This window comes from Carassius gibelio, chromosome B13 (genome assembly GCF_023724105.1).
Source record: "Carassius gibelio isolate Cgi1373 ecotype wild population from Czech Republic chromosome B13, carGib1.2-hapl.c, whole genome shotgun sequence".
In the NCBI taxonomy this organism is placed as follows: Eukaryota; Metazoa; Chordata; class Actinopteri; order Cypriniformes; family Cyprinidae; genus Carassius; species Carassius gibelio.
Genome location: NC_068408.1, coordinates 4225697 through 4251880, shown reverse-complemented (window position 1 = coordinate 4251880; position 26184 = coordinate 4225697). Strand labels below are relative to the sequence as shown.

At 36.8% G+C, this 26184-nt stretch overlaps 1 protein-coding gene and 1 long non-coding RNA gene across 9 annotated transcripts in view; both read right to left on the bottom strand.

Annotated features, from left to right (window-relative positions):
• Positions 1 to 3876: 3876 nt before the first annotated feature.
• On the bottom strand, positions 3877 to 4923 carry LOC127970349 (uncharacterized). Its single transcript, XR_008156592.1, has 2 exons — positions 4711 to 4923; positions 3877 to 4617 (listed from the first exon to the last, which is right to left on the bottom strand). It is a non-coding gene; the product is annotated as an uncharacterized LOC127970349 (long non-coding RNA).
• Positions 4924 to 14504: 9581 nt separating this feature from the next.
• The window catches only part of LOC127970343 (arginyl-tRNA--protein transferase 1), a 73774-nt gene continuing 62094 nt past the window's right edge, over positions 14505 to 26184 (bottom strand). For 7 of the 8 annotated variants that reach the window (XM_052572865.1, XM_052572869.1, XM_052572868.1 and 4 more), the window contains one exon: positions 14505 to 15372. In XM_052572865.1, coding sequence (XP_052428825.1) covers positions 15194 to 15372 — 179 coding nt within the window. In that variant the 3' untranslated portion in view covers positions 14505 to 15193. The remainder of the gene's footprint in view (positions 15373 to 26184) is intronic. The other variant, XM_052572867.1, reaches the window with a different exon arrangement.

The window sequence follows — 26184 nt, the reverse complement described above, 5'->3', positions numbered from 1 at the left end:
AACACATTTAATAATTATAAATAAATAAAAGCAACCTAGCAAGGCTCTGACAGCCACCCACAACTGAAACTGAAACTCCAGACTCAGTTCAGAAAGATGAAAGCATGTGTTGTACAGCAGCAGATGTGAAAGTGCAGTGAAGTCCCTCTGGTTTAAACTGCTCCTCTACCCAGTGTAACTCATCCCGGTCAGAGCGGGCTCAACGCCTGCTCTCCTGCTCCGAAACCTCCTGTGTGCCAGAGCCTGAACAAAACCAGAGGCACATCACACTGTCTGTTTGAATAGGAGGAATGTAGCATGAGAAATGCTCTTTCTGCAGCAGACGGACAGCTGAATGGAGCTGAGCTGGTGCTGCAGTCTCTTGGCACACGGACGCAGATGCCCCTGTTGGAGCAGTCCAGTGTTAGAAAGAGATTCGTCCTGGGAGGGTAAACAACAGTTCCTGTCCTCACATTCTTCTGCAGAAAAGTGTTTGATGGGGTAATGAGTGCCAACCCACAACTGAACTTTATCCTTAAACAAACCCACAATCTATCTATCTATCTGTCTATCTATCTATCTATCTATCTATCTATCTATCTATCTATCTATCTATCTATCTATCTATCTATCTATCTATCCATCTATCTATCTATCTATCCATCCATCTATCTATCTATCTATCTATCTATCTGTCTGACCATCCATCCATCCATCCATCTATCTATCATCCATCTATCAGTATGTATCATATCTATCTATACGTCCATATGTCTATCTATCTGTCCATCCATCCATCTGCCTGTCTATGTCCATCCATCCATCTATCTGTTTGTCTGTTTATCTGTCTGTCTATGTCCATTTATCCGTCTGTCTATCTATCTATCTATCCATCCATATATCAGTCTGTATGTATTTCCATCCATCCATCCATTTGTCTATCTATCCATCCATCCATTTGTCTATCTATCCATCCATCCATCTATCAGTCTGTCTGTCTGTCTGTATGTCCATCCATCAATTCATCTATTTGTCCATCTATCCATCCATCCATCTATCTATCCGTCTGTCCGTCCATCTATCAGTCTGTATGTCCATCCATCCATCTATCTATCCGTCTGTCCGTCCATCTATCAGTCTGTCTACCCATCCATCCATCCGTCCATCTTTCCTCATGAGGTGACTTCTGCATGAGGCCTGTACTCCGTAAGAAAAAAAATCATTTGTGGTGGACTATGAAAGTTCTCATTTTTAGGTGAGAGCATCTTATCACATTCTGAAGAGTAATCGTGGTCAGACAGAGGAGGGAGACGTGGGTGTTGTTCAAATGCTCTTCACCGTCTCGTCTGGGGAGAGTCCAGGGCTCACGTTCTTTCCAAATGGAATTGCACTGTCACAGCGCAGATCCATTAAGACCTCGCTAAGTGATCACCTGGCTCAGAGGCTAAGAAAAGATGAGCTAATCTTGTCGAAATCACACAGAGAACTTCAAGAGGGGTTAGCATGACTGCTCACTGAGTTATTATGGAACACTTATTTGGATTCAGTCTGAAGAAAAGTTCAGAGAGTGTGAGTTTTCACTGTGAGTGTCAGAGTGATGGAACAAACGTTCCATACTAAAAATAATAAAGAATAAATGATCAATTTACTACAAATAAAACAACTGGTTCTGAACTAGCACAAACAAAACTTCAAGCTTTGATTTTCAATAGAATGACATCACCATAAGGAAATGTTCAGTGATTATCATTCTGCAGAGCGTGACAGTTACAGGCATTTTTTTTTTATGAAACAAAGGTTTGTTTGAAAAACGTTTGTGTTGCTCTAAGAAACTTCGAATTCATTTGTAAAATGTGTTTACCTAAGAAACTTTCATTCACTTGCAAAACTGTTTTTATGTTCTCCTGAGAAAAAAGACATTTTGCATTTGTTTGCAAAAAAAATAAAAATTCTCCAAGAAATGTTGCATTCGTTGGGAAAACTCTTGCTCTCCCATGAAACTTTGTATTTACTTGTAAAACGTTTACATTCCCCTAAGAAACTGTAAAATATTTTGCCAATTTTTTGTGTTCCCCAAAGAAACTTTGCATTCATTTGAAAACTTTTTGCATTCACCCAAGAAACACCGAAGTGGTAATGAAAATAAAAACTATATTTCAATGTCATTTTTTAAAACTCGTGCGTTCTTAAGGGAATGCAAAACTTTTGCAAGAGTGAAAAAAAAATCTCATTTCTCCATCACTATGGCCACGTTCACCCAGTCAGTTTTGGGGATTTACAACCATATTTACATAAATAATTAAACTGTGTGTGAACGTAACCATATTGAGGACTCAAATACAGGACTGACATCCGTATTCAGCTTCTGTGTGAAAGTGGCTTATGTGCCCTTATGGGCTCCATATTATATTAACTACTGAATCATTTAATTTTCAGATATACACCTATCATTGTTAATACTTAAATGAGATATGACTAAGAACTCAGTCAGTGAAACCTGTGCAGCTAACATCTTAGTTATCGTGCAAGTTTGAATCCCACTCAAAGAGGTGCAAGCAGAACTGGAACGGTTACATTGACACTAACAAAGAAAGTCCAAAACTGGTTTTCTCTTAAGCTTCTCAACTGATTTTTTCTTCTTGTTTACCAGCAGCGAGTACCACAGAGAGGAAGTCAGCCCTTCATCTCCCAGCATTCCCATAAACCAATGGAATATATACTGTACAAACACAATCATCATAATTACACAACCACAACTAAACGCTTCCTCTCCTCATGCCTAGGGTATCAAATTATTGATACCATAAATTTTTCAGGCTTGGCTTTGGTATGCATAATTTAACCCTAAATTGGCTTTTGGTTTCTTGGGGTCTGAACACAGCTGGTGCCACAAATCCCCCAAAAGGGTCCCCCTGGCCGCACATCACAATTCTTTGGGGTTTTGTAAGTAAATTCAAATTCTCTTTAAATTTCTTCTAGCCCTGGATATGAAGGAGGGAAGAGAGAAAGAGAGGCGTCAAGGTTTTGGTCTCCTCAGCTCAGGATTCCTGGATAATGACTGGGCTGTAACCATACAGCGCCGCTCGCAGCCAAGTGAAACAATGACTTCTGCCAGCTTCTCTCTATTTATTTCTCTTCATTTTTCATCCTTCTCTTTTTTTCTCTTATTACACACAATCTCAAAAAAGTAATATAGACAGAATCTGCACTTAATTTGCATGGCAGCCCACCGTTCTCCTCTTTTTATTTTTTTATTTTTTTTTGCACATTCAGCAAATACTTTGGCCAAGACCGGGATTTGTGGCTGCTCGTTCTCCAGTCAGAGTGGGGAATATTTTCTGAGAAAATGCACCGGCCAACAATGATTCTGTGCTGTGGTTATAAACGCTGACCTTCGTAAATTAGTTTTAAGAGTACAGACAATAAAAACGCTTTGAAAAAACAAAAGCTCTGTTGTCAGTTTCATTGTTCAGGTACTTACAAACAGTCTGTGAACACTCAAGAGGCGTAACATGACTGATATAAGTCTAGTATATTTATAATATTTAAGATTGATAAGGATAAATGTTGTGGATGTAGTGTAGAGTACAAAAACGAGTGCATCTGAGAAAACTTGTCTGGTTCATATTCCACCTAAAATCAAAGATAAAAAGACAAGAAAATAAATAATATTTGTTTAAAGGAAGTTTGAAAGATAAAAAATAATTAAATACATTTTATTTGGACATTATCTCTTGCCAATCTTGCCCAAAAATCGAAATTACAGAAATGATTTTAATTTGCTAAAAATAATTATGCATGACATAAATGGCAAATTTAAATATTGTAATGTTATGCATTTTAGATATACTTCCTTTAAATGTGTGCTGCTTTAAGTTTGAAAAAAAAGGCCTGCAGTAATGAGTTATATTTATTATAACTACAAGAAATAATCAAACTACAATGTAATGGTCGAAAGTAAAAACATGGGGATGCATTACAGTAATGAATTTTGAGGATATTCTTCTTAACTTAGTTACAATGCAAAAAAAATTATAAAATAAAAAAAATCTTAATGGTCCTTAAGTAAACCTTAATAAATTTATGCAAAAAATGTTATGCAAAATGAACTGGACATTGCAGTAGAAATACAAAAATGCTAAAAATAACTAAAGCAGCAAGTTAATGTATATGATTGAGAGAAAACGGCTGTGTGAGACACAATGGAGTGAAGGCGAGCGTCCAGACGTGACCTCTGTTGTGTTTGGCAAGGCAGGTGTGAGGCTTTGCTCTGGAACACAGCAACTGATCTGCTGCAAGACTCCTTAAGACGACTCACTCACGCACCCAGACGGGAGGGAGAGAAGCGTCTCCTTATAATCTGCTTCACAAAGCCACTGGTTTGGTCTCGTCCAAAAGACACAGCAGCTAAGAGTATGTGTGCCCTGCGGACGGATCCGCTGCATTATCTGAAGCTCATCTTGGCGAGAGGACTCCATATAAGGTTGGATTTATGGTTCAAACCACAGCTCTAGGATTCGGTTCTGCATCACAGAAGCTTGGAGAGGTCCAGCAGTGTTGAGACTCAATCACTCAGCACAATTTTTCCTTTGGACTCAGGGCCCTTTACATGGAAAACAGCATTGCTTTCAGCTAGTGCTAGAAAACAATAACCTGAAGTTGCATAAATCAGCATTAAAGAAATAAATCAGCCTAAACAGGAAAATTCTGTCATTTCATTAATTTACTCACCCTTGTGTAGTTCCAAACCTGCATGCATGACTTTCTTTCTCAGAGAGAGATGTTTTGTAGAATATTTGAACTCCTCTTTTCCATACAATGAAAGCAGATGATTATGCACAATATCAAGCTGTGAAAAGGACAAAGAAACACCTTAAAATTCATTGAAATTAGAACTTCAGACATATAGTTGTTGTTTTTTCATTAGCATTAAACAAATATTTCAGCCAAAACAGGAATATTCTGTCATCTGCTTACCTTGTGTTCTTACAAACTTGTATAATGCATTACTAATTTTTTTTTTTTTAAGTTTTGTCTTATATTTGAATTCCTCTTTTCATCAAATAAAATTTGATGATTATGCACACTGTCAAGTTGCAAAAGGACAAATAAGCAACTTAAAAAGCATTGAAATAAGCAGTTTGGACATTTTACTTTGTGCTTTATCAGCATTAAAGGAATATTTCAGCCAAAAATAAAAAAATGTATAGGAGAATTCTGTAATTTACTCACCATTAGGTTCTTTCAAACTTGCATTCATTACCTTTTTTTCTCTTTTGCAAAAGGAGATATATTATATGTAATTTCTTGATTATGCATGAAAGCTGTGAAAAGAATAAATAAACAACTTAAAAATAATTGAAATAAGCAATTTGGAGGAGCATTTAAACCAAAAACAGGAAAACACTATGATTTTACTTTACCCTTGTGTTGTTCCAAACCTGTATGCATGATTTTTTCACTCACAAAACGATGCAGTATATTTGAACCCATCTTTTCCATACAGTAAAAGCTGATAATTATGCACACTGTCAAGCTGCAATAAGATTTTTTTTAAATGCATTGAAATTCACATACAAAAAATGTCAATATTAGCATACATTAGGTCAATGCTCTGCTAGAAGTTGATACCCTAACTTTTATATTTCAGAAATGCATAGAAATTAATATAATATATAGTAACTGCTGTTATGACCAGTCAGAGTCAATCACTATAAACTCCATCGCACCTCAAAATAACAATGTGTTTTACAAGCGTTCAATAATGAGAAAAATTCTTCAGAAAGCTGGATGAGAACTTTAAGAGATTGTGAAGTGCCTGGCGACCGCTCTTGGCATATGATAAGAAACTAAAGTTTTCAGTACGCTTCAATACAAGTCTACACTTACTAGTTATTGAGAGGAATTATATTTCAGGTCAAAAAAAAAAGAAGAAAAAGATGATAGAAATCTGAAACACAATGGTTTCCAGTTGTATTCTCAGTGCTGTCTTGTTTATTAAACTGCACACCTGTAGAGACGATATAGTTCGTGAACTGTACGTTAGATGCCATCATCTGTGAGGATGATCGAGCCGTTCTCTGCTCTCACAGTAGCAGAGGAATTGAAAAAGCAGTCTATAATTTTATGACGCAGCTGAAACCACATGAACGTGCTGAGGTTGTGTTGTGAAGTAGGTTTAGGACGGGTACGATCCCTCAGGCCCGAGGTGGTGGGATTTAATGAAGCATGTCTCCTCTCTGTTCTCTAATGACCATTAATTAAGACCACTATAATCCAGTTCAGTTAAACCACCTCAGCCAAGATACTAAGTGAGAAACCAGCATCTCAAAACATTAGCCCCGAGCCAGGATACAAATGTTTTTTATCTTATAAATACAGACTTTTGACCTGTGACCAAAAACGGTGCACCTAGATATGAAGAGGGTGTGTAGATCGACCAACCACAGCTTTTACATGCAAAAGCTGATAGCACAATAAAAACCCGGCATGGACAAATGCATGACTCAGAGCAAGAGCCAACTAATATGATGAGAAATAAAGTGAATAATATTATTTTAAAAAAATTATAATAATAAAAAAAAACGTTCTGGACAATGTCAAGACAAATATAAGTAATTAATATTATTTTAATTTCTATATATGCAGATTTTTTTTTGTAACAAACAAAAAATTGAAAAAAATAATAATAATGTGTTACCATATTTAACATTTTCAATGACAAGTACCCAAAATATGATGAAAATAATGTGGCAAAATAGTAAGCATGATATTATAAAGAAAATGTTTCAGAAACCAAAATAACTGGCTCTCATTCGACACTTAAATATGTACTTAAAAGATTATTAAAATGACTAATTTAATTATCACAACAAACATTATCCGGTCAGTAGAAAGAAAAATATAGCATTATTTTTTAATACAATGACTTAAAGATTTACTTAAAGGTTATTTGATTTACAACAAACTACAATTTAAATATCACAACGTAATTTATCTGGAAAGTAGAAAAAAAAGAACACTATTTAATGCATGCAGATTTTTTTGCCAGTGCTATAAATCACTGTAGCATGGTGCAGTCATAGTACTTTTTGTACAGTCAAATTTGTGATGCTGTCTAATAAATGCTGTCTAAGCACTTTTACTTCACTGCACTTATCGGATCAGACTAGTCAAACACTTGCAGTGATCGTGGACATATATGAATCCCATTTTAAAAGTGTCTACAATGGATTGCTTCCTATTTGAATGTTTCAAAGGAAAAAGCAGTTTTACTTGTGCATGTTTCTCCAACTCAGCAGTTCATGCATCCAAGGGCACTGATGAGTCTGTGGTCAAGCAGTCCAGTTACAGCCAGAGACACAGTTTTGGACAAGAAAATGGAAAAAGGCAGAAAGTTACTCCACCCATCCACTGAAAGACACAAACGAGCAGAGTTAAGACGGTCTAGACTTGATCCACTTCAGAACTGTACTGAAATATATATATATATATATATATATATATATATATATATATATATATTCTGGCATGAGCCACATCTCAAGCGATCACAGTTTCACTGCGACAGCTACATACGTACAGTAGTAAGTGTTTAGTAAATCAGCACATCTGATTGCTTTATATGTAAAATAAATGCTGGATTTAGGAGGATGTAATGCTTGAAACATTTCTGACATTGCTGAAATGTGTGTTAAATCAGGAAGAGCAGTAAAAGTCTCAGTCTTTGGGATTTATGCACGATGAGGACACAGCAAACACGCTGTCGGCAGACCACAAGCGTTCATGAACTGAAACGCTGGAGATATATAGCGCAGTGAGACGTTATGTCACCGCTTCACGTCCAGCCATCTTGTTCATATTAAACAGCAAACATGTTTTGCTGTTTTTGATGATTGATGGATGGCTCTCTGAAAATGCTGTCATCATTTATTCACTCTCATGTCCAAAAACCTGGTTCAAACATGTATGGCTTCTTTCTTCTGTGGAACTTGATATATTGAAGATTGTTTGAACTGTTTTTGTCCAGATAACGAAAGTCACCTGGGCCCAAATCAACATTGTATCCCACTGGCTGTCATGCTATTTTTATTTATTTGTTTTTTATTTGTGTGTGTGTGTGTTCCTTTCTGCCACTGATTTTTTTCTTGAGATTTAAACTCATAATTTGACAAATCAAGTCAGCATTGCAACATATAAACTTGCTATTGTAATAAAATTGTATTTTCCCCTCAGAACTGGGCTTTGTAAAGTGCATATACAGTCCGTATCAGGCAATTCTGAGAACAAAAAAGTCTGCACAAGAATATATAAGTCTCGTAACAAGATCTACTGGGAATATGAACTGTGCAAAAATAAATAAAAGACATTTGGAAAATGAACCTACAGAATAATAGCAGTTCTAGGAATAATGGGCTAGTACAGACTATTAATGAGCAGAAGTTGCGTTTACTGGACGAAGAGCCGAGCCAAGAGCATTTACAGCATCAAATGAGGTGTGAAGAGTCGAGAAAAAGACAAGGAGGGTGAAGGAGTCACATCTTTATGAGAGTGAACAGTAGTATGCTTGTTGCTTTTACAGGCAGAATAATTGCATGGACGCATTTATCCATGACAGAAACCAGGTGAGAACACTTCATGAAGAGACATTGGAACAAGTCACTATTACGACACTACCACAGCAAGACGAGCACATATTAACTCAATCTTCAATTCATCAGGTTTTGTGAGCTAAAAAAAAACCCAGTGTGGCCGCACTGGACCTTAAACATCTGAGATTTTATAATCTGAAATCTACAGAGGTTTGTGTGCTCTGGAGCGCAGGCCAGCTCTCCCTGAGTCTCAGCAGGGCTTCAATGCAGATGCCAGGCATTGGAGAACAACAACAGCATTCATAAAGGTGCAAGATTTAGAGCGTTTCAAATATAAACCCCATTCCACTTCACCTGAGGTTCTGAGGACAGTGAAAGAAAATATTCTTTTCCAAAACCAAAACATCATATACACGGTCAAAAAACTTTCATGCACAGGTCACTATAATCTCAAAACTATTCCCGTTCACACAGATACACAAAAACAACTAAAACAGTACGATGTGAGTCATTTTGTAACATTATGCATATGCACACATACTCATACTTATAGACTGAACATGCACCTGACATCACTGTTTTCACAAATTCAAGTTTTCAGTTTACAAAAAAAAAAAAAACACTTTGAAAGCAGCATTCAAAAATTACCTTTTTCGGGTGCACAAAAAACACAGCTGTTGTGTAAATGAATGGCCAAAAAGCATACAAAGTTTTCCGGTTTTAGTTCAACTCTTGTGTAAACACCCCTTTAAGATAGCAACAAATGAATCCTTTGCAGATAATGCACTTTGACAAGCTTTGATAGAGTTGAGAGAAATTCTGATTTAAAACAAATTTTATATAAAAAAAAAAAGCAATAGCAAAAGTGATAATGTCAAATTTAAGTTAACCTTAAAGGCAGAGTTTATCCAAAACTTGTTATCATTCTCTGATCTTCACTTTGTACCAAACCTGCATTACTCTGTTTTGTATTTTGAAGAATGCATGAACAAAAATATGGTCTTTCAGATCCACATTTCCTGTTCCTGGTCAAAAGGGACCAGACTAGTAAATCTTACATGCTATATAGTTACTAAGTATTGGATTCTTTATAAAAAAAAAAAAAAAAAAATAGTTTTCTTTCAGGAAGTGGTTGATTGTAGCCTTATGCATCTAGCTTTTGACTGAACATTGCCAAAATTATCCATAAATAATGCTTTTATTTCTCTCTCTCAAAAACTGAGGTGCAGAAGCTCAGATCATGTGAGAAAAATGTGTTTTGGAACTTAAAATCATGAAAAAGTATTCGAGCAGAATCCCAAAATAAACCAATGAACTTGTAAATGAGCATAATAGGGGCACTTTAATGCTTTGAGGAGATTGTGAGGTGTCCCGTACACAAGCATCACGGTTGAAAGCAGACAAATGTTCTCGACAGAGCCAAAGGGAAGGAAGGTGGGGGTCCCACAAACCCTGGGTCTAATCCCTCAGAGAAAAGCCCCGCATTTAGCCCTTGGTACACTTAATCCAGGGCCCCTGTTCACAATACACTTCAGATCTTCTCCTGGCTGCTGCGCTTCCGCTTGGGGTCCATCCATCCGGTGCCATGAAAAACACAAAGAGAGAGAGAGAGAGAGAGAGAAAGAGAGAGAGAGGGGTTAGGAAACTACAACACATGGATGGTTTCAACAAATCAAACTTGAGCGGTGATTTACGTAAAGCTTCCACACGATCATCACCGTGATGATTGAGCGATATAAACATCCAGCGTTTACCATATCTGATAGCGCTGCACAGCTCGTCCGGCTGCCAAACTAAACACCATGCATCCTAAAGAACACTGTGCTTTATTTAGAAGTCAAAAGCAACAAACATAACAGTGAGACAATAATAAAAGCACTAAATTAGAAAGCTAACCCCTCATGCCAGGACACAAGATTCACTCACCGTCCTTCTGTCTTCATCCTCCTTGTGTCTGTGCCAGCACAAACATGGAGAAAGCGCACGTACGTATCACAATCACACACTAGTGGGCATTGTGAGTGTTTAGATGGAGCCCCCGTGTCGAGACGGAAAAACAAACTTCTCTGAATGGACAGATAAAGGAGGCCAGAGGAGAGATAATGTTTACAGGAGACGTGCATGTTTGCCACGTGTTTATTCTGATGCACCAACAGCTGAAATATTTCAAACAAGTCCAGATCTGAAATTTGATTAGATCCGACCTGAACAAAAATATATCGTGGTGGTACCATGCTGACTGACTGATGGTGCTTTAAAGTTTACACTACTGTTCAAAAGTTCGAGGTCAAAACGTTTTGTAGGAAGTTTCTCATGCATACCAAAGATGCATTTATTTGGTCCAAAATACAGTAAAAAATGTATATTGTGAAATATTATTACAATTTAAAACCACTGTTTCCTATTTGAATATTTTTTTTCAAATGTAATTTATTCCTGTGATTCAAAGCTGAATTTTCAGCATCATTTCTCCAGTCTTCACCATCACATGATCCTTCAGAACCTAAAAATGTCTTATCAATGTTGAAAACAGCCGTGCTGCTTAGAAAGTCCAAAAGAACAACATTTATCTGAATCAGAAATCTTTTGCAGCATTATAAAATTATTTATTGTAAGGTTTAATTGATTTAATGTCTCCTTGTTGAATAAAAGTTTACATTTCTTTCAAAAAAAAAAAAAATCTAAAATACTTTAAACAGCAATGTATTGTTAAAGTACCACACTCAAGAATATCATGATATTAGCATCAATGTAAATCAACAGTGCATTCCTAAAGATTCATTCATTCCAAATATTCCATACATTGCTGCTTACTAAAATAATAATAATAAAAAAAACAAGACTCTTCTGTTCAATACCAGCAAGCTAACCTCACCACAATAATCTGAATCACTGTACTCAGTGCCAGTATTTGAGTGGGATGACGGCAGAATCATTACTAGAGGTTACGCTACATCCTCACATCTCATTCCATGTTTACCTCGCTTCCCATCGGCTCATGTGGCCTATCCATACGGAAACTCAGCGGTTAATTTCCTGAAACATGAAGAGAGTCTCAGAGCAGAGAAAAATCTTCACCAGCGCCACAGAGCAGCCAGTGTTTCTGTCCTGCGGTCGCCACTCAATGATGCTAAATCCAAGAACATTTCTTCAAATCAAACTGTGCTCTATGAGGGCAACAGAGGGGATTTACCAACACTGTGTGTGTTTCAATAGGCTTTAAACAATATCAGAGCGTTTACAGATTGTCCAGAATACAGCCTCAGCATGAGTCACAGTGCTCCAAAACCTGAAAAATGATACCTTTGTGAGCAGTATACACAGGAATGAGGGCATTAAGATACATCTGAATCCAACTGCATGAGATCCTTCTTACTCGTATGGCTTTGTGTTTTTTAAAAGCATTGTAGATGCATCCTTCACTGTCTACAGTATTCCACAATCCTACGGGGAAAAAAAATGGCATATTAAGGAACAATTGAAATAAATGCATGTAAGAAAAATTCATTTTAACTAGAGTGCATAATCCATAATAATGCTTCCTCCAGTGAAAAGTCTAACATCCAAATATTATAATAAAGACATTTTTTAGAACCCTTTTTAACAGTTTTTGCTTGTAAACAGTACTTGATCTGTGCATATCTCTCTCTCCTGATTCAGACAAGATGACTTTTTCTCTGGATAAAGCAATATGGATAGAGGACTTTTAAGATAAAAACGTCTATAACATGGATTTATTTATTATGAGAATGAATTCGGGTGAACTAGTCCTTTAAGCATTTTAAGCTATAAATAGGGATGTAAAGATTAACCGCGAGCCGGTTGAAAATCGATTCAAAAGTGAGACAATTCAAATCAGTTGCTTCGTTTAGGGGTAAGAGTTTATTTGAGTGCATGTCTGAGGGGAACTTACCGTCTTTAGAAAAGTTTGGATGGTGTTTTTCTTCTCATCTTGCCTTTGTATAATGCATATTAAAGTTCATAAGCGCAGCACTGCTTTGTTTACAGCGGTAACACAGGAAACGTTTTAAGCGCCACCTGCTGGCAGAGAGTGAATCTGCATCTCATTCTGCTCGTCTGACGTTTCATGCTGATTTTTTGTATGTATAGTTCCACAAAACTGAAGTCAAACCATTCCTTTTAGATTTAAAACTTCTCATCTTGCAAGTATGCAGCATCTTTGTTCAGATCATAATTAAAATCCGTTGGTTTCATCTAATTTTAAATGGAAAGAGCACCAAGCCTTATTTTATTTATATGAAGACATTATTTATTTTTTGTTATTTATTTGATTTGGGGCTTTGTTTTAAAATTTCAGTTTAGGTTTGTTATTTACATTTACATTCTATTTACATTTTGTCATTCAGCAGAAGCTTTTATTCAAATGAGAACAGTAGAAGCAGTCAAAACCAACAAAAGAGCAATAATATGCAAGTGTTATATTAGTATACAGTGATATAATTTAATTTCACAAAGAAAGGTGCAGCATTTTGTCCAAGCAATAATCAAAGGGCATATTTATTTATCTTGAATCCCATTTTGTTAAAAAAAAAAAAATGGTGAAATCAAAATCACGAATTGAATCGAATGTTGAGTAAATCATTACATTCCTAGATATAAACATAAAAAGTGCACACTTCAGCTACATCAGCTGAATTAAAAGCCATTAAATGGTGATCAGTTAATGAGATGATCGTGCTAATGTGACTATGAAGAGCATATCATTGTTCTGATGGGGACAATAAATCAGGACTGAATGATTTAAGACAAACTAAATCATTTGGTCTGTCGACACAAATAATGAAACACACCATGGCCAAATGTTCTAAAATGGTAAAGTGATGCCTGGTGTTTTTACAGTCCTGGCTCCAGAGCTCCGCTGGATCAGTTCAGAAAACACAGTGTGGCAGCGCCAACAGAGGCATGAGAGAGAGAGACTAAAAGAGAAAGATAAAACAGTCTCAGAAGAAACACCCACAGACAGCACCATCCCAAAACATCCGATCGCATACTGCACAGAAATGGCATTTGCTTCCTCTGGCAAGCTTTAATGCGATTTTTCAACTTCTGTGACCAGTTATCCTGAAAACAAAGTCATGGTTAGACAAGCAAATCCGAAGAACTAATCCCTAGTTTCATTAAAGTTCACCAGGTTAATGGTAATCAAATCTTTGAGACACTTTGCATCAGACACGAGAGAGAATTCATAAAAACAATGACCTGTAGAACAATACTACCTGCTTTTATTCAGTAAGGATTCATGAAATCTATCATGAGATGGTAAAGACATTTATAATGTTACAAAATATTTCTGTTGATCAAAAAAATAAATCTTAGTTTCCACAAAATGTATTTCCACATTGATAAAACGTTTCTTGAGCAGAAGATTATAAGATATCAGAATGATTTCTGAAGGATCATGTGACACTGAAGACTGGAGTAATGATGCTGAAAATTCAGCTTTGATCACAGGAATAAATTAATTATAATTTACAATATATTCAGATTGAAAAGTGTTTTTTTAATTGTACAAATATTTCACATTATTACGGTTCTTACCGTATTTATGATCAAATAAATGCATCCTTGATGAGCACAAAAGGCATCTTTCAAGAATTCTGAAATTGTGGGTTTTGCATCGATGTCTCTGGATCTACAGCTGGCTCTCGCTCAAGGCCACCCACCCCTTCTCACCAGAGCCTGTCCTGCCGACAAAACACACCGTCCCGGGCCAGACACGAGTGAGTCAGCTGTCTGCATCAGCATTCACACATTACTCTGTAGATCTGACCGAAACACGGGAACGAGGACTGGAGCTCGGCCCAGAGAATGTCACCTACAGCTGGACAAGAGGAGATGCTTTAGTGCTCGAACAGGAAAAACCTGCTGCTTCGAACCCCACACATAGCAACAAACTGAGACAACAACAGCAGATTATATATTTTTTTTTTTATTTAGTTTGAAACAAAACAATAACATTAAAATAAAAGCACTTGAGCTATCACTTAAACAGAAAGACAAAGCGAGAAAAGAGAAATCTGTTCCACAGGAAAATGGGTCGCTTCAACCCTCCAGCAAAGCCACTAACATTGCATGACGTATAATGTGTCATAGCACCTGCTTTGGATAGTATTAGTCACTTTAGAAGAACAGAAATATCAGGACTTTGGGAAAGCAGTGATCTATGTGACCAAAGGCTAAACGGTTCACGACGGTCTGGAGATACCCAAGCCAAACAGATTCAGAATGAGGGTTTGCACTAGCGCACATCATTTCTTGCTATACGGCTAGTTAAGATGTGATTGTAGAGTTGTAAATGGGTTATATCTTGAGATGCACTATGAGATAACACATGCATAGCTGCTTGTTGCATGTGTGCGAGTGTGATCATTACAAAGCGCTGCTGGCCAGAAAATATAAAAGAGTTCAAAGTGATTACGAAAGACTGGGTGAGTAAAGCAATGCACAGCAGTACAAAAAAAGAACAAAACTGTACACACAGATGTGGAAAAGACTTCTGGCAGACAAATAAACAATCAGGAAGACAATAATCAGACAAGTGTACCAGAGGACAAACAGAGCGAAAGAGAGACAGACAGAGGGTTGTAAGATATGAAGGGGCTCTAGGCTCTGTAGAGCAGGATTCTCTCTGCACACGTCTGGCCCACCAGACTAGCGTACTGCTCCACTTCCTTCTCGTCGTTCGAACCCTTCCTCTTACGGGCGTAGGCTGCATAGGGCATCACTGTCCTCCTGTGGAGCACTAACACCCTGCCCAGTTTCTTCAGCGCATGAGCGTCACCTACAGAAGGACACAGAGAGAGGAGAAAAGTTAGACAAACTGAAAAGAACTCAAATTCTAAAACAAATTTGGAATTTTGAAATGCAAAAAATAAATAAAAAAGATGTGTACAAGTCATTTTCTATTGGGAAAGCAAATTTTTGAATGATGCAAATTTTAGAATTCTGCTTTCTTAGGATCAAATTCAAATCCTGGAACTGAACTGGACATTGAAATGCATTCTTAATTCGATTCCAAAAAGTTAGATCAACACTGAAAAACTAAAGTGCGGCAGGATCACGGAAATTAAAGACCATTTGTTCCCCATGAAGTCACCACTTAACTACAGACTAAGCCTACGGTTTGTTCTGAACTTCCTAGTGTGCTGCCTTGTTGTGTACTAGCTGCTGTGAGAGGCAGCTACCTTCTAAGTTAGTCACCTAAAATGCTCAACATAAGCTTTCTTTGACTTTTTGTTTTCCCTTTTATTGAAAAATACATAAATTGATTACAATTATATTAAAATACAGCAATAAACTTTCAGGTAAGCTACTACAATTGTGCTTTGACATTTGCACAGGGGAACACAAAGCACATTTTCACTTTTCCCTAAAATTAAAGCCAAGGAAGGCAGCACTCCAACTAACAACGATACCTTCATTTTACATCCTTCACTGACACGACATGAAGTCACTGGGTGGAGGACAAACATCAGTGCACGTGGTCTGAACTCAGAGGGTCAGGACAACTGGCCAGGTTTGATGATGAAAAAGTCTCTGTCCACCCTTAGGCAAAGACACCGGGTCAGTCAGGGTTACTACAGCTTGACCTCAATCGTCACAAACATAGAAGCAGAACCGCTCCAAAACCAGAAGAACAGCCAGAGACGTGTAACAATGACTCCTTCAGAGAAGGAACAGCTTGGTTGGTTCCCATTTGTTTATAGGACTTCACTCCAGCAAGCCAAAACTCAGGCACACATTGCGTATTCAGTCAAGAAGCCAACACCTTCCCCCATGAGCTATTAAAACAGGAATTGCTGAAGAAGAAGAAGCAGTCATTTGTGGAAGCCTGAAAATGGCCCTCCAAGACAGCGGGAGGTTAAAATAGAGGAGAAAAAACCACTAGGTCTGGCTGACTAACCTAAATGAAGAATTACCATGTCAACTCAAATAGTAGCACTGTGCAACGGCACTATAAAACAAGGCTTTGTCAAGTTACCATTAAAAATTCTGAAGGCTTTGACATTTAAATAAATTTAGAATTTGAACATTGGCAATTTAAGGAAGCATGTTATAACATTCGAAATATAGCTTTTTCATTTAAAATTCAACTCCGAAAGAAGCATTTAGAATGTTGCAATTAATTGGAATTCTGCTTCCTTAAATGCAAACTCAAATTGCAATTCTGCAACTTGTTTGCCAGTTCAATTCAAATTCAGAAACTGAATTAGAAATTTAAAGGCATTACCAATTCAGTCCTCAGTGGTGCACAATCCTGTGCAGGAAACGCTGTTAATAAAGCTAAAGAACATACTAAAATACTTTGCAAAACTAAAAACAATAGACAATTTAGAGTAGACAATTTAGCATTAAAAAAAAATCCTTTAGACAAATGCACAAACTGACAGAAATACACAAACTATAGGCCAGCAGCCTTAAATAGAGCTGGAGGAACATGCAAAACTCCAGGCCAAGAGTGAAAGATGAGGAAAAAATATATTGCTGGGGAATAGAATTTTTTTTGTGAAAGTTATGATTGTTATTAACAGATCTGACACCAGCTCAGGGCTCGGACTCTGTGAAGTGCCTCATCTGGAAGCCAGCTGACAGAGATTTCATGGGGTTGCTGGGTAATGTAAATTAGCCCTCATCATTTCACTCACATAGGGGGTTTGGTTTAATTTTCACTGTTTCCCTGTAATATAACCAGTAAAACTCATCAGCCACACAGACACTGTTGGAGACTGGGGGGTGGAAAAGAGAAATTAAATATAAAACTTGCAAATGCAAACTACAGTACCGACACTGTTCTTTCATTTTAATACAAAAATAAATGAGCAAACACTGATGAGAAGGAAAAGCATATGTTGTGTTTTTAAAGTTCTTCCAGATCATGTCTTTTGACTAGAACCACAGTATTTAACCAGCAGAAACCAGCCTGAACTAGTAGAGAAATCCACCCAGATCTTTTAAGGAAAAGTTGGGGGGAAAATAAAATAAAAAGGAAACGAGATGGATTAGATGCACGCTGTACTTTTGGCACACTGTGGTCACAGAAAGAATCTGAACACTTATGCAATGCTAAAAAGTCTCTGAACTTAATCACATATGCGGTTTATAAAATCAAATGACACCAGCAAACTAAAGACAACAACCAGTACAATACATTTTGAACAGTACATATATTTTTTGATTTCTAACTTTACAATCTGTGAAACATTTGTATTGAAAGTGTATTTTGTCATCTGATGCTGCAGAGGTCTTATAAAAGAGCAAATCTGTCTGTTCTGGACCTGATTTGAGCTGATCCTGGTCTGTAATGGAGAAAGATGCTAGCCACTCCAGACTGTAATATGATAGCAGCGTGCAGACAGATAAAGCAGGATAAATAGAGTGAGAGGAAGACAGACAGCAGAAGAGTGAGCGAGAGAGAGAAAAAAAGAGAGGTAGCTGGCAGTCCATCACACTTCATTCAATAAACTATGATAAATTAAGAGCAGACGAGACCCGTGAACAGCAAGGTCTGGACGTTCTCTCATAACCGTATGAAGCCCTTGCCTTCTCCCCCAAACCAAACACTGAGAGCTTTATTATTTCCACTGGAAAACCCCTTTAGGCGCTCAATGCTTAGTTTCTGTCCCAGTAAGGTACTGCACTTACCCTGTTCGAGAAAAATGAAAGCTTACTTCATACATTTATACAGCACATCTTCATTTATTCATCCACTGGCCCTTTTTTTTTTTTTTTGCTTGCAAACAGTAGTTCCTGGAATTACATAAGCTTTGAGTTTAAAATTCAAGTCGATCCAAAATTCTAAATCAGCACAAATTTGATATCTTACTGAGTGAGGACCATGGTCCTCTGGGGTAAACAGGTTGTGTAATACATTAGCATTTTTAAGAGACAACCCAAGTGAAAGAATCTAAAACGCAGGAGGATATGTGCTTAGTATGGTATTATGCAACTCAAGTGGGCATTTTTTACGAAGGAAAAAGTTCTGAGGTAGACTATAGGGTGAGATCATTTACCCTTTAATAGGACTACAGCTAAATAAACTGTCATCTTTTACACACATTATGAATTTTTGGCCTGAATTTAATGTCAGGTATTGCAAAACAACACCGACAATAAACAGCAAATTCTTATATTGTTGTCTTCACAGGTTGCATGCATGCAGGTTGCACGATTCTTTTAATGAATCACAAATCTGAAACTAATGAATCTATCTATATAGCTAACCGATCAAATGTTGATGTCATGACATCATGTACAACATTATACATCATATTCAGCAAATACAAAAGACCTTGCCTTATTTAAAGAGAGAGTAAAAGAAAATGAGGTTGAGATATCAAACAGCAATAAACAATTCAGAATAAAGGCTTTTAGCTGCTCAATTAAGCACGACAATAACACTATACAGAGCCGTCATGACAGTTGGGTTCTTTTCATTCAGACAATCCAAACATCCGCTCTGTATATAAACACACTCCTTCCCTCGACCCATTCATCCATCCTCTAACTCGATTAACACTCCCGTCAAGCCGCATCAGGCTTTCTCAATCAGAGGTTCACTGGCTTCAGGGCCACATCTGTCCTGGGCTCAAAGGTCAAAGGTGATAAATCAAACTTTCTCTGGAATGAGAGCGATGGCTGACCAAAGAGGTTTCTGACACGCCGGCACGCTCCTCAAAGAGGAGGAGGAGGTCTGGAGCAACTAGAGAAGCTTCCTAAAGAAACACGTTTGCGACAAACTAAACTATTTATTAGAACTTTTCAGTACATGTATTCACCAATGGCCAAAGGTTTGGAAAACTGCAAAACTGTATTGTCAGCATCATTACTCCAGTCTTCAGTGTCACATGATCCTTCGGAAATCATTCTGATATGCTGATTTGCTGCTCAAGAAACCTTTCTTATTTTCAATGTTGAGAAGCTGTGTCAAATAAATGCAGCTATGGTGAGCAAGACACTTTAAAAAAATCGAAATTTATTCAAAACTTTTGGCCAGGAATGTAACTAACTGCACATTATGATATAAATATCCATTCATCCAGCAAACGCTTGCAGAGAGATTCAGCAAGTAATTTGTTAGACTAATTCAAACTGATAACTTTGTGTGTTGGCAGCAAATACAACACAATAAATTGGGTTTATTTTTCTCATCACATTTAATTCAAACTCCAAACTCACAAATCAGATGACTTATAGTTTCTTTTGCCATGGCGCTGTAGACTGAACCCAGACTGTCAGTCCTAAAGATTAAATGTGAAAAACAAATCAGAGCAGCATAAACAAAGGCAAATAAAATCAAGAGTTTCACAACAATTTTGTGGCGTTCATGTGCACTCATCACATAAATACAATTATTCTGACATGACCTGAATCCTGTCGGTCACAAGCTCAGTATGATACTCTGTCACTGGCCTGGTGCAAGCCACATAAGCTCTCCATAAACAGATCCAGACAAACACAATACAGACTTCACAGCCAGATTTACCTTATCAGGCAGTAACCCCACGATTGAAGAGTTCAAGCAGTATGGGAGTAAACATACTCCACAGACACTTCATTAAAGTGAGCTTCATCCGCTGCCCTGACTCTGTACTGTTTCCTCCAATCACAGAGGCCCCTGACAGATTGTTTTTGTTTCAACCCTGAACTCTGAACAATATTCAATCAATCACATGTTGGTTGAGGACCGCAGGGGATGAAAGATTTGTTAGATCAGGACAAATACAGTATGTCAGATAGACCACCAGTACTATATCACATATCCCAGCTAGAACAAGAACTAGTCTGAACCACAAACAAACTACGGGTTTTTGGGATAGATTTATAAAGCTCTGTGTGGATGATAATGAAAAAAGGAACATAACAGTTAACACAAATGAATGGGGAAAAGAGTAAAAAAAAAAATCAAGCTTTAAAGACTTTAAAACATTGTTTAAAATCATTTAAACTGTTATGATACATATGAGAACCAATGTGTGGCGCCAATGATATCAAACCTGGCATGCCTCAATGCACATGCAGAAATGATATTGTAAGGGATCTGACATCATTTCCAAACTTTTTTGCTGAAAGTAAATATGACTTGACTGTATGACTTTCTTTGCGGAAACCAAACATTGGACTTCCACTGTAAAAAAATGACTGTGGATTTAACAGTAAAAGACTGTAAAAATGCTACAGTAAAAATCTGTAAATTGGTTTACAGGGAATTCCCCTACTATATACAGTAAAAAAACAGTATTGGACATTTATGTACTTTTATACTGTTTTTGGAAGTGAAAGATATTGTATAATTTACAGCGAATAACCGTAAATTGACAATCCCAGAATTCTCTGCGATACATTTCAGATTTGATGTTTGTTTGTTGAAATAACTATTTTTCTTCTTAGTTTAATCTTAAACCTAGAAAACAATTATGATTTATGGTGCCCTTGAGCAAGGCACTGAACCCCCAACTGCTCCCATGGCACTGCAGCATAAATTGCTGTAAAACCTAAAATGTTTCTACTGTATTTTTTTTTTACCGTAAATTTTACGGATTTTTTTTTTCAGTGTATAGACAAAAACACTGACACATTTCTTAAAATGTATTCTTTTATGTTCAACTGAAGAAATAACGTAACATGTTTGGAACGACATAAGTAAATAAAAAAATAATCATGTTCTTCTCAGTTTTTGAAAGAGGGCACAGAGTTTATAAATGCCATTTCTACATTGGGTTCCTGATGCGGCTTCCACAGAATCCAAACATCAACCTTGTAACCAACTGTCAGACCGTTGGCCTTGAGCTCTGCTGAGAAACAGGCCTGAAATAGTTGGTCTGTCTGGCCAAGAATAACAGGTCATGTAGGACTAGAGGCACCACCAGAACGATTTAAAAACACTGGGGGAAACGAAGGTCTGCGTCTGGTTGCCAGTCAGCGCAGAGGTAGGTCAAACAAGACCAAGGGCCTCCCAAGATCTGCAATCCAGTATGAAATGTGTGGGAAGCCATGAGGATTATGATGAGGTCATTCTTATTGGCATCATTCTCAAAAAGAATAAAAAAATAAAGATAATTTAAAACCTTCGCGGTTTTGACTTTGAAAAAAGAGAGGCCGTAACACGTGTCCTAACCAGGTACAATGTGATAAATTCTCTCTGGTCTAACTTTAATCTTTGTTTTGTTTTGTCCTAATCAGCCACACTACGACAAGCAAAATCCTGCTTTACATTAGGGCTGTCAAAATGACTGAAAAACTACATTTAAATTTTCCACAAAAAAATGATCAAAATTCGAATCATATTCAAATTTAAAAGGCATAATTTCAGTTAGGGGGGAAAAAGCCTTTGGCTTCTCTCCTGAGGACACAAGAGGGCGCATTGCGCAAAATATTATGCACGTTTCTCCAAAGTGTAATAAAATAACACAACTATCTTTGAAAAAAAAAGTACATGATGTTTAAAATTATGTGTATAAAATAATGCATATACAATCTAATAGAAAGGACCGAAAACCAAATACAAAGAGTAGGCTACTTTTGTAATTTAAAAACATGAGATACAGTGGGATGGGGAAAAACCGCCATAAAGTCTTGAAACATTAGAACTTAGATTCATTTTACATGACTTTCTAAACATGCTGCTTTCTTGTGCGAGACGCGATGTCCCTCTAGAAAATTTGATAAATATGCGTTCTGTGTGAATGGCTTGGTTTCAGTTTTGACTAAAACAACATCTCCACACTGATGCTCTTATTTTCCGCAAAATATAGAAACAAACAACTTAGCAAAGCCGCATCTAGTGGGATCAACTGGATAGGCAAACAAAATCAATAAAATGCAATAACACTTACATCGTTTTTGCATTTCGTATGCCAGAGATGAGGTTGTCTGACAGCTGACGCAGACCTAAAATGTGATTTTGTTTCTAATTTTGACAGCCCTACTTCACATAAATTAGTCATATGAAACACCATAATTAAATTGACACAAATGTTGTGTTGTAAAATCAGATTGTACTTAAGTGTAGAAAATTTTGAAATTGAGATTTATACAACAATCTGAAATCTGAATAAATAAGCTTTCCATTGATGTATGGTTTATTAGAATCAGACAATATTTGGCAGAGATACATTTATTTGAAAATCAGGAATCTGAGGGTGCAAAAAAACCTAAATACTGAGAGAATCGCCTTTGAAGTTGTCCAAATCTCTCTTGTGAAGCCAACAAGGAAGTGACTAAAACTGTAATTCATCGACTGGCCGCTTGAGGCTGGCTGCAAAAGGGAGTCAATCCCATAGACCCCCCCCCCCCCCACCCCCATGTTAAAATGCATAACTTTACAGCAGAAAAACACGTTTACCACCTGGTTCCAAAAATTATTTCAGTCTATATAGCTAATTTTACCCTTCATGACAACTGTGAGGGGGTGATTTTTTTTTTTATAACTCCGTTTAAATTATATTAGGCCTTAAAGTTCTGCATAATTAAGGGCGTGGCCACTAGACTGACAGGTGTATTGCTGCTGCTGACACTGCAGTCGCGCTAGGTGGGTCGTGGTTTCAGCAACCAGCTCCCGCCTTTTTGCCCATTTTCGAGGAGTGACGCGCGGTAATGCGCTGCCAAGATGGCGATAGCCAGCTCTGCACACTTTTTGCTTCAAAAAGCACCCTTGGAAACCTATGGGTGACGTCACGAACACTACGTCCATGTTTTTATACAGTCTATGGTTTTTATATATTAACAGTAGGAAATTTACAAAATATCTTCATGGAACAATATCTTTACTTAATATCCTAATGATTTTTGGCAGAAAAGAAAAATCTATCATTTTGACCCATACAATATATATATATATATTTTTGGCTATTGCTAAATATATATCCCAGCGACGTAAGACTGGTTTTGTGCTCCAGGGTCACAAATGGAATACACTCAGGCTCCACTCAAATAAAATATGGTTGGCTGCAATTTTAATGCTTCACACAACATTTTCAATAAGGACATATTAGTTGACTTTGGACACTTTGCATTGCGTCTGGCTAGGAAACTATGTAATGCCATATTCAGCTGACACGTTACTCCAAATGGAAACAGTATTAGTCACTTCCATGACACTTCCATGAGGATCATAGAGTTTTGGCACCCTCTTCATCAATGGCTGACCGTGAGTGTAATCTGTCCTTGACCCTTACCTCAACCTTGCTCCATTTACCATCCAAGCCCTCAGATTTGACTTAAATATTTACACACAAGAGAAGAACAGGCACACTTACTCTTGCCCCAGTGTGTTTACAGGGCTGACAGGGTCAAATTTGAAGACAGATGAACCCGATGAAAAGGAAAGTGTGCTAAATGCCATGATAAAATGGGTGAGATTAAAATGCTATCTATTATCTTTGTTTCTTATAAAAAAAGGTTCACCAAGAAATGAAAGTGTCAGTTTACAGGAAGTTGATCAAACATTTAACTTTATATTTAGAATCCTGAACAAATGTATTACCGTTTCAACAAAAATGAATCCGTACAAATGTTTTCAACACTGATGATAGAGAGAAATGTTTCTTGATCAGCAAATTAGCACAATCAAAATTGTTTCTGAACGATCATGTGACATTGAAGACTGGAGTAATGAGGCTGAAAATTTAGCTTTGCATCACGGGAATAAATTACACTTTCACATATATTCCAGTTGAGACAAGTTATTTTAAACTGTACCAATATTTTTACAAAATGTTATATTTTTGATCAAATAAATTCAGCCTCTGTGAGCATAAGAGATGTATTTCAAAGACATTTACCACAAACCACTGAATGGCAATATATATGTAAAACAAAATGCATATGAGCTTAATTGAATGACAGATTGTTCATTTTTGGGTCAGCTACTCCTTTAACATTATGTTCAGAGGAGACCTAAAACAGACATGAGGGTATGAATGGATAAAGATCATAATAAGAAGAAAAAAAACATATTGTGGTCTGTCCAGAGTGGACGTGCCAATGCTCCCTTCATCCTCTGCTGCAGTTTATCACCCAGCACCAAAAATGAATTCATAACGTTAAGAGAATAACAGAAACGCCTCTATAAACCATGTTCTTTAAACAGTGAAAAACAGATCTAAAGTCAGGACAGCAGAAACATTTTGGTCTCTACATAATCTCATACTCCCAGCTGTGTTATTTCATAGTTTCCATGACTTTGCTCTTATTCTAAGATGTGGAAAACAGCAATAACAAACACTGTGAAGACGTGTCCAAACTTTTGACTGCTGTAGAGTACTAAAATGTAAAATCTGAGAAAAAGAAGAAGAGCATAAGCGCCTCTCCCTCCCTCTTCGGTCCAGGCATGGCGTCTGCTTGTCGGTACTGATATTATTACTATTATTATTATCATCGTCATCGAGCCCACAGTTCTGGGCCGTGACCACAGCACTGACCCCGCTTGACTGCCGCTGCAGAATCCTGGACGCTCTCCATGCCTGGATCCAGTCCTGTTATTTCAACACACATTTCGCAGGACCAACGCACCCCTCCTTTTGTTCACAGAACTGAGATCTATAAACACAGTTGACGGTTTACAAATTGAGCTCCAATGGAATGGCATCCAAGAAGCAAGTTTGCCGAAAGGCTACCGTTATTAAGCTGAGACTAATGACGTATATTGTGTAATGACAGTCATGGGAAATGCTGTTACATGATATTGATTTTACAGTCACCCCATACAGACTGCACCGAAGTGTCACACTGCTTAGTAAGTCTGATAATAAAGTGTCATGACGTGGTCAAATGGATTGGTGATTGCGGTGATTGATCTTCATTGGTTTTCACTCGTTCTGGCCCGGAGTCCAATAACCTGCTGCAATTTTGACACTAAACAGACTTTATTTGATAAGCTCAGTCATCTGTGTTAGGGGAAGGTTGGCCGAACCTATGACTCTGTCGGGAGGTCCTGTCAGATTGGCTCTGGAAAAGGGAAGAGCTGCCAGTGTCTTTGAGTATTTACAGGTTCAGCTACAGGATCTTTCTGAACATGTGCGATAGAAAAGGTGACGTGGTGGATGAATCTCACCAGGTTTAAAAAACTGATCAGGGTGAAAGTTTAACCCCAAAAAACTTGGAAAAAAAAGGACTTATATGTTGCTTATAGAGAATGAATCCTAAAAAAAGCTTAAAATAGGACATAAAAATTATAAATAAAAAAGTTTATATAAAATATTATAAAACATTTCTAATTAAAAAACATTTTAATTTATGTACTAAAATATTTCTTTCATTATTAAAAATATATATTTTTTTTATTATTATTATTATTACACAAAGGTTACCAACTTAGGGTAAAAAAAACAACAAGAAATTATATATTGTTTATAGAAAATAGTCTATTTTAGATTTAAAATAGATTATAAAAAGATAAAATTATATATTAAAAAAAGATAAAATAATATTGATAAAATAATAATATATTAATAATATTCAAATTAAATTTTTAAAAATTAAAACGTAGTCTTAAATCTTTACATTTGAATTACATTAAATTATATTATTAAATAATTTTTATTATTATTATAGTATTATTAATAATTATTAATTATTAAATTATCAGGGTGAAAAT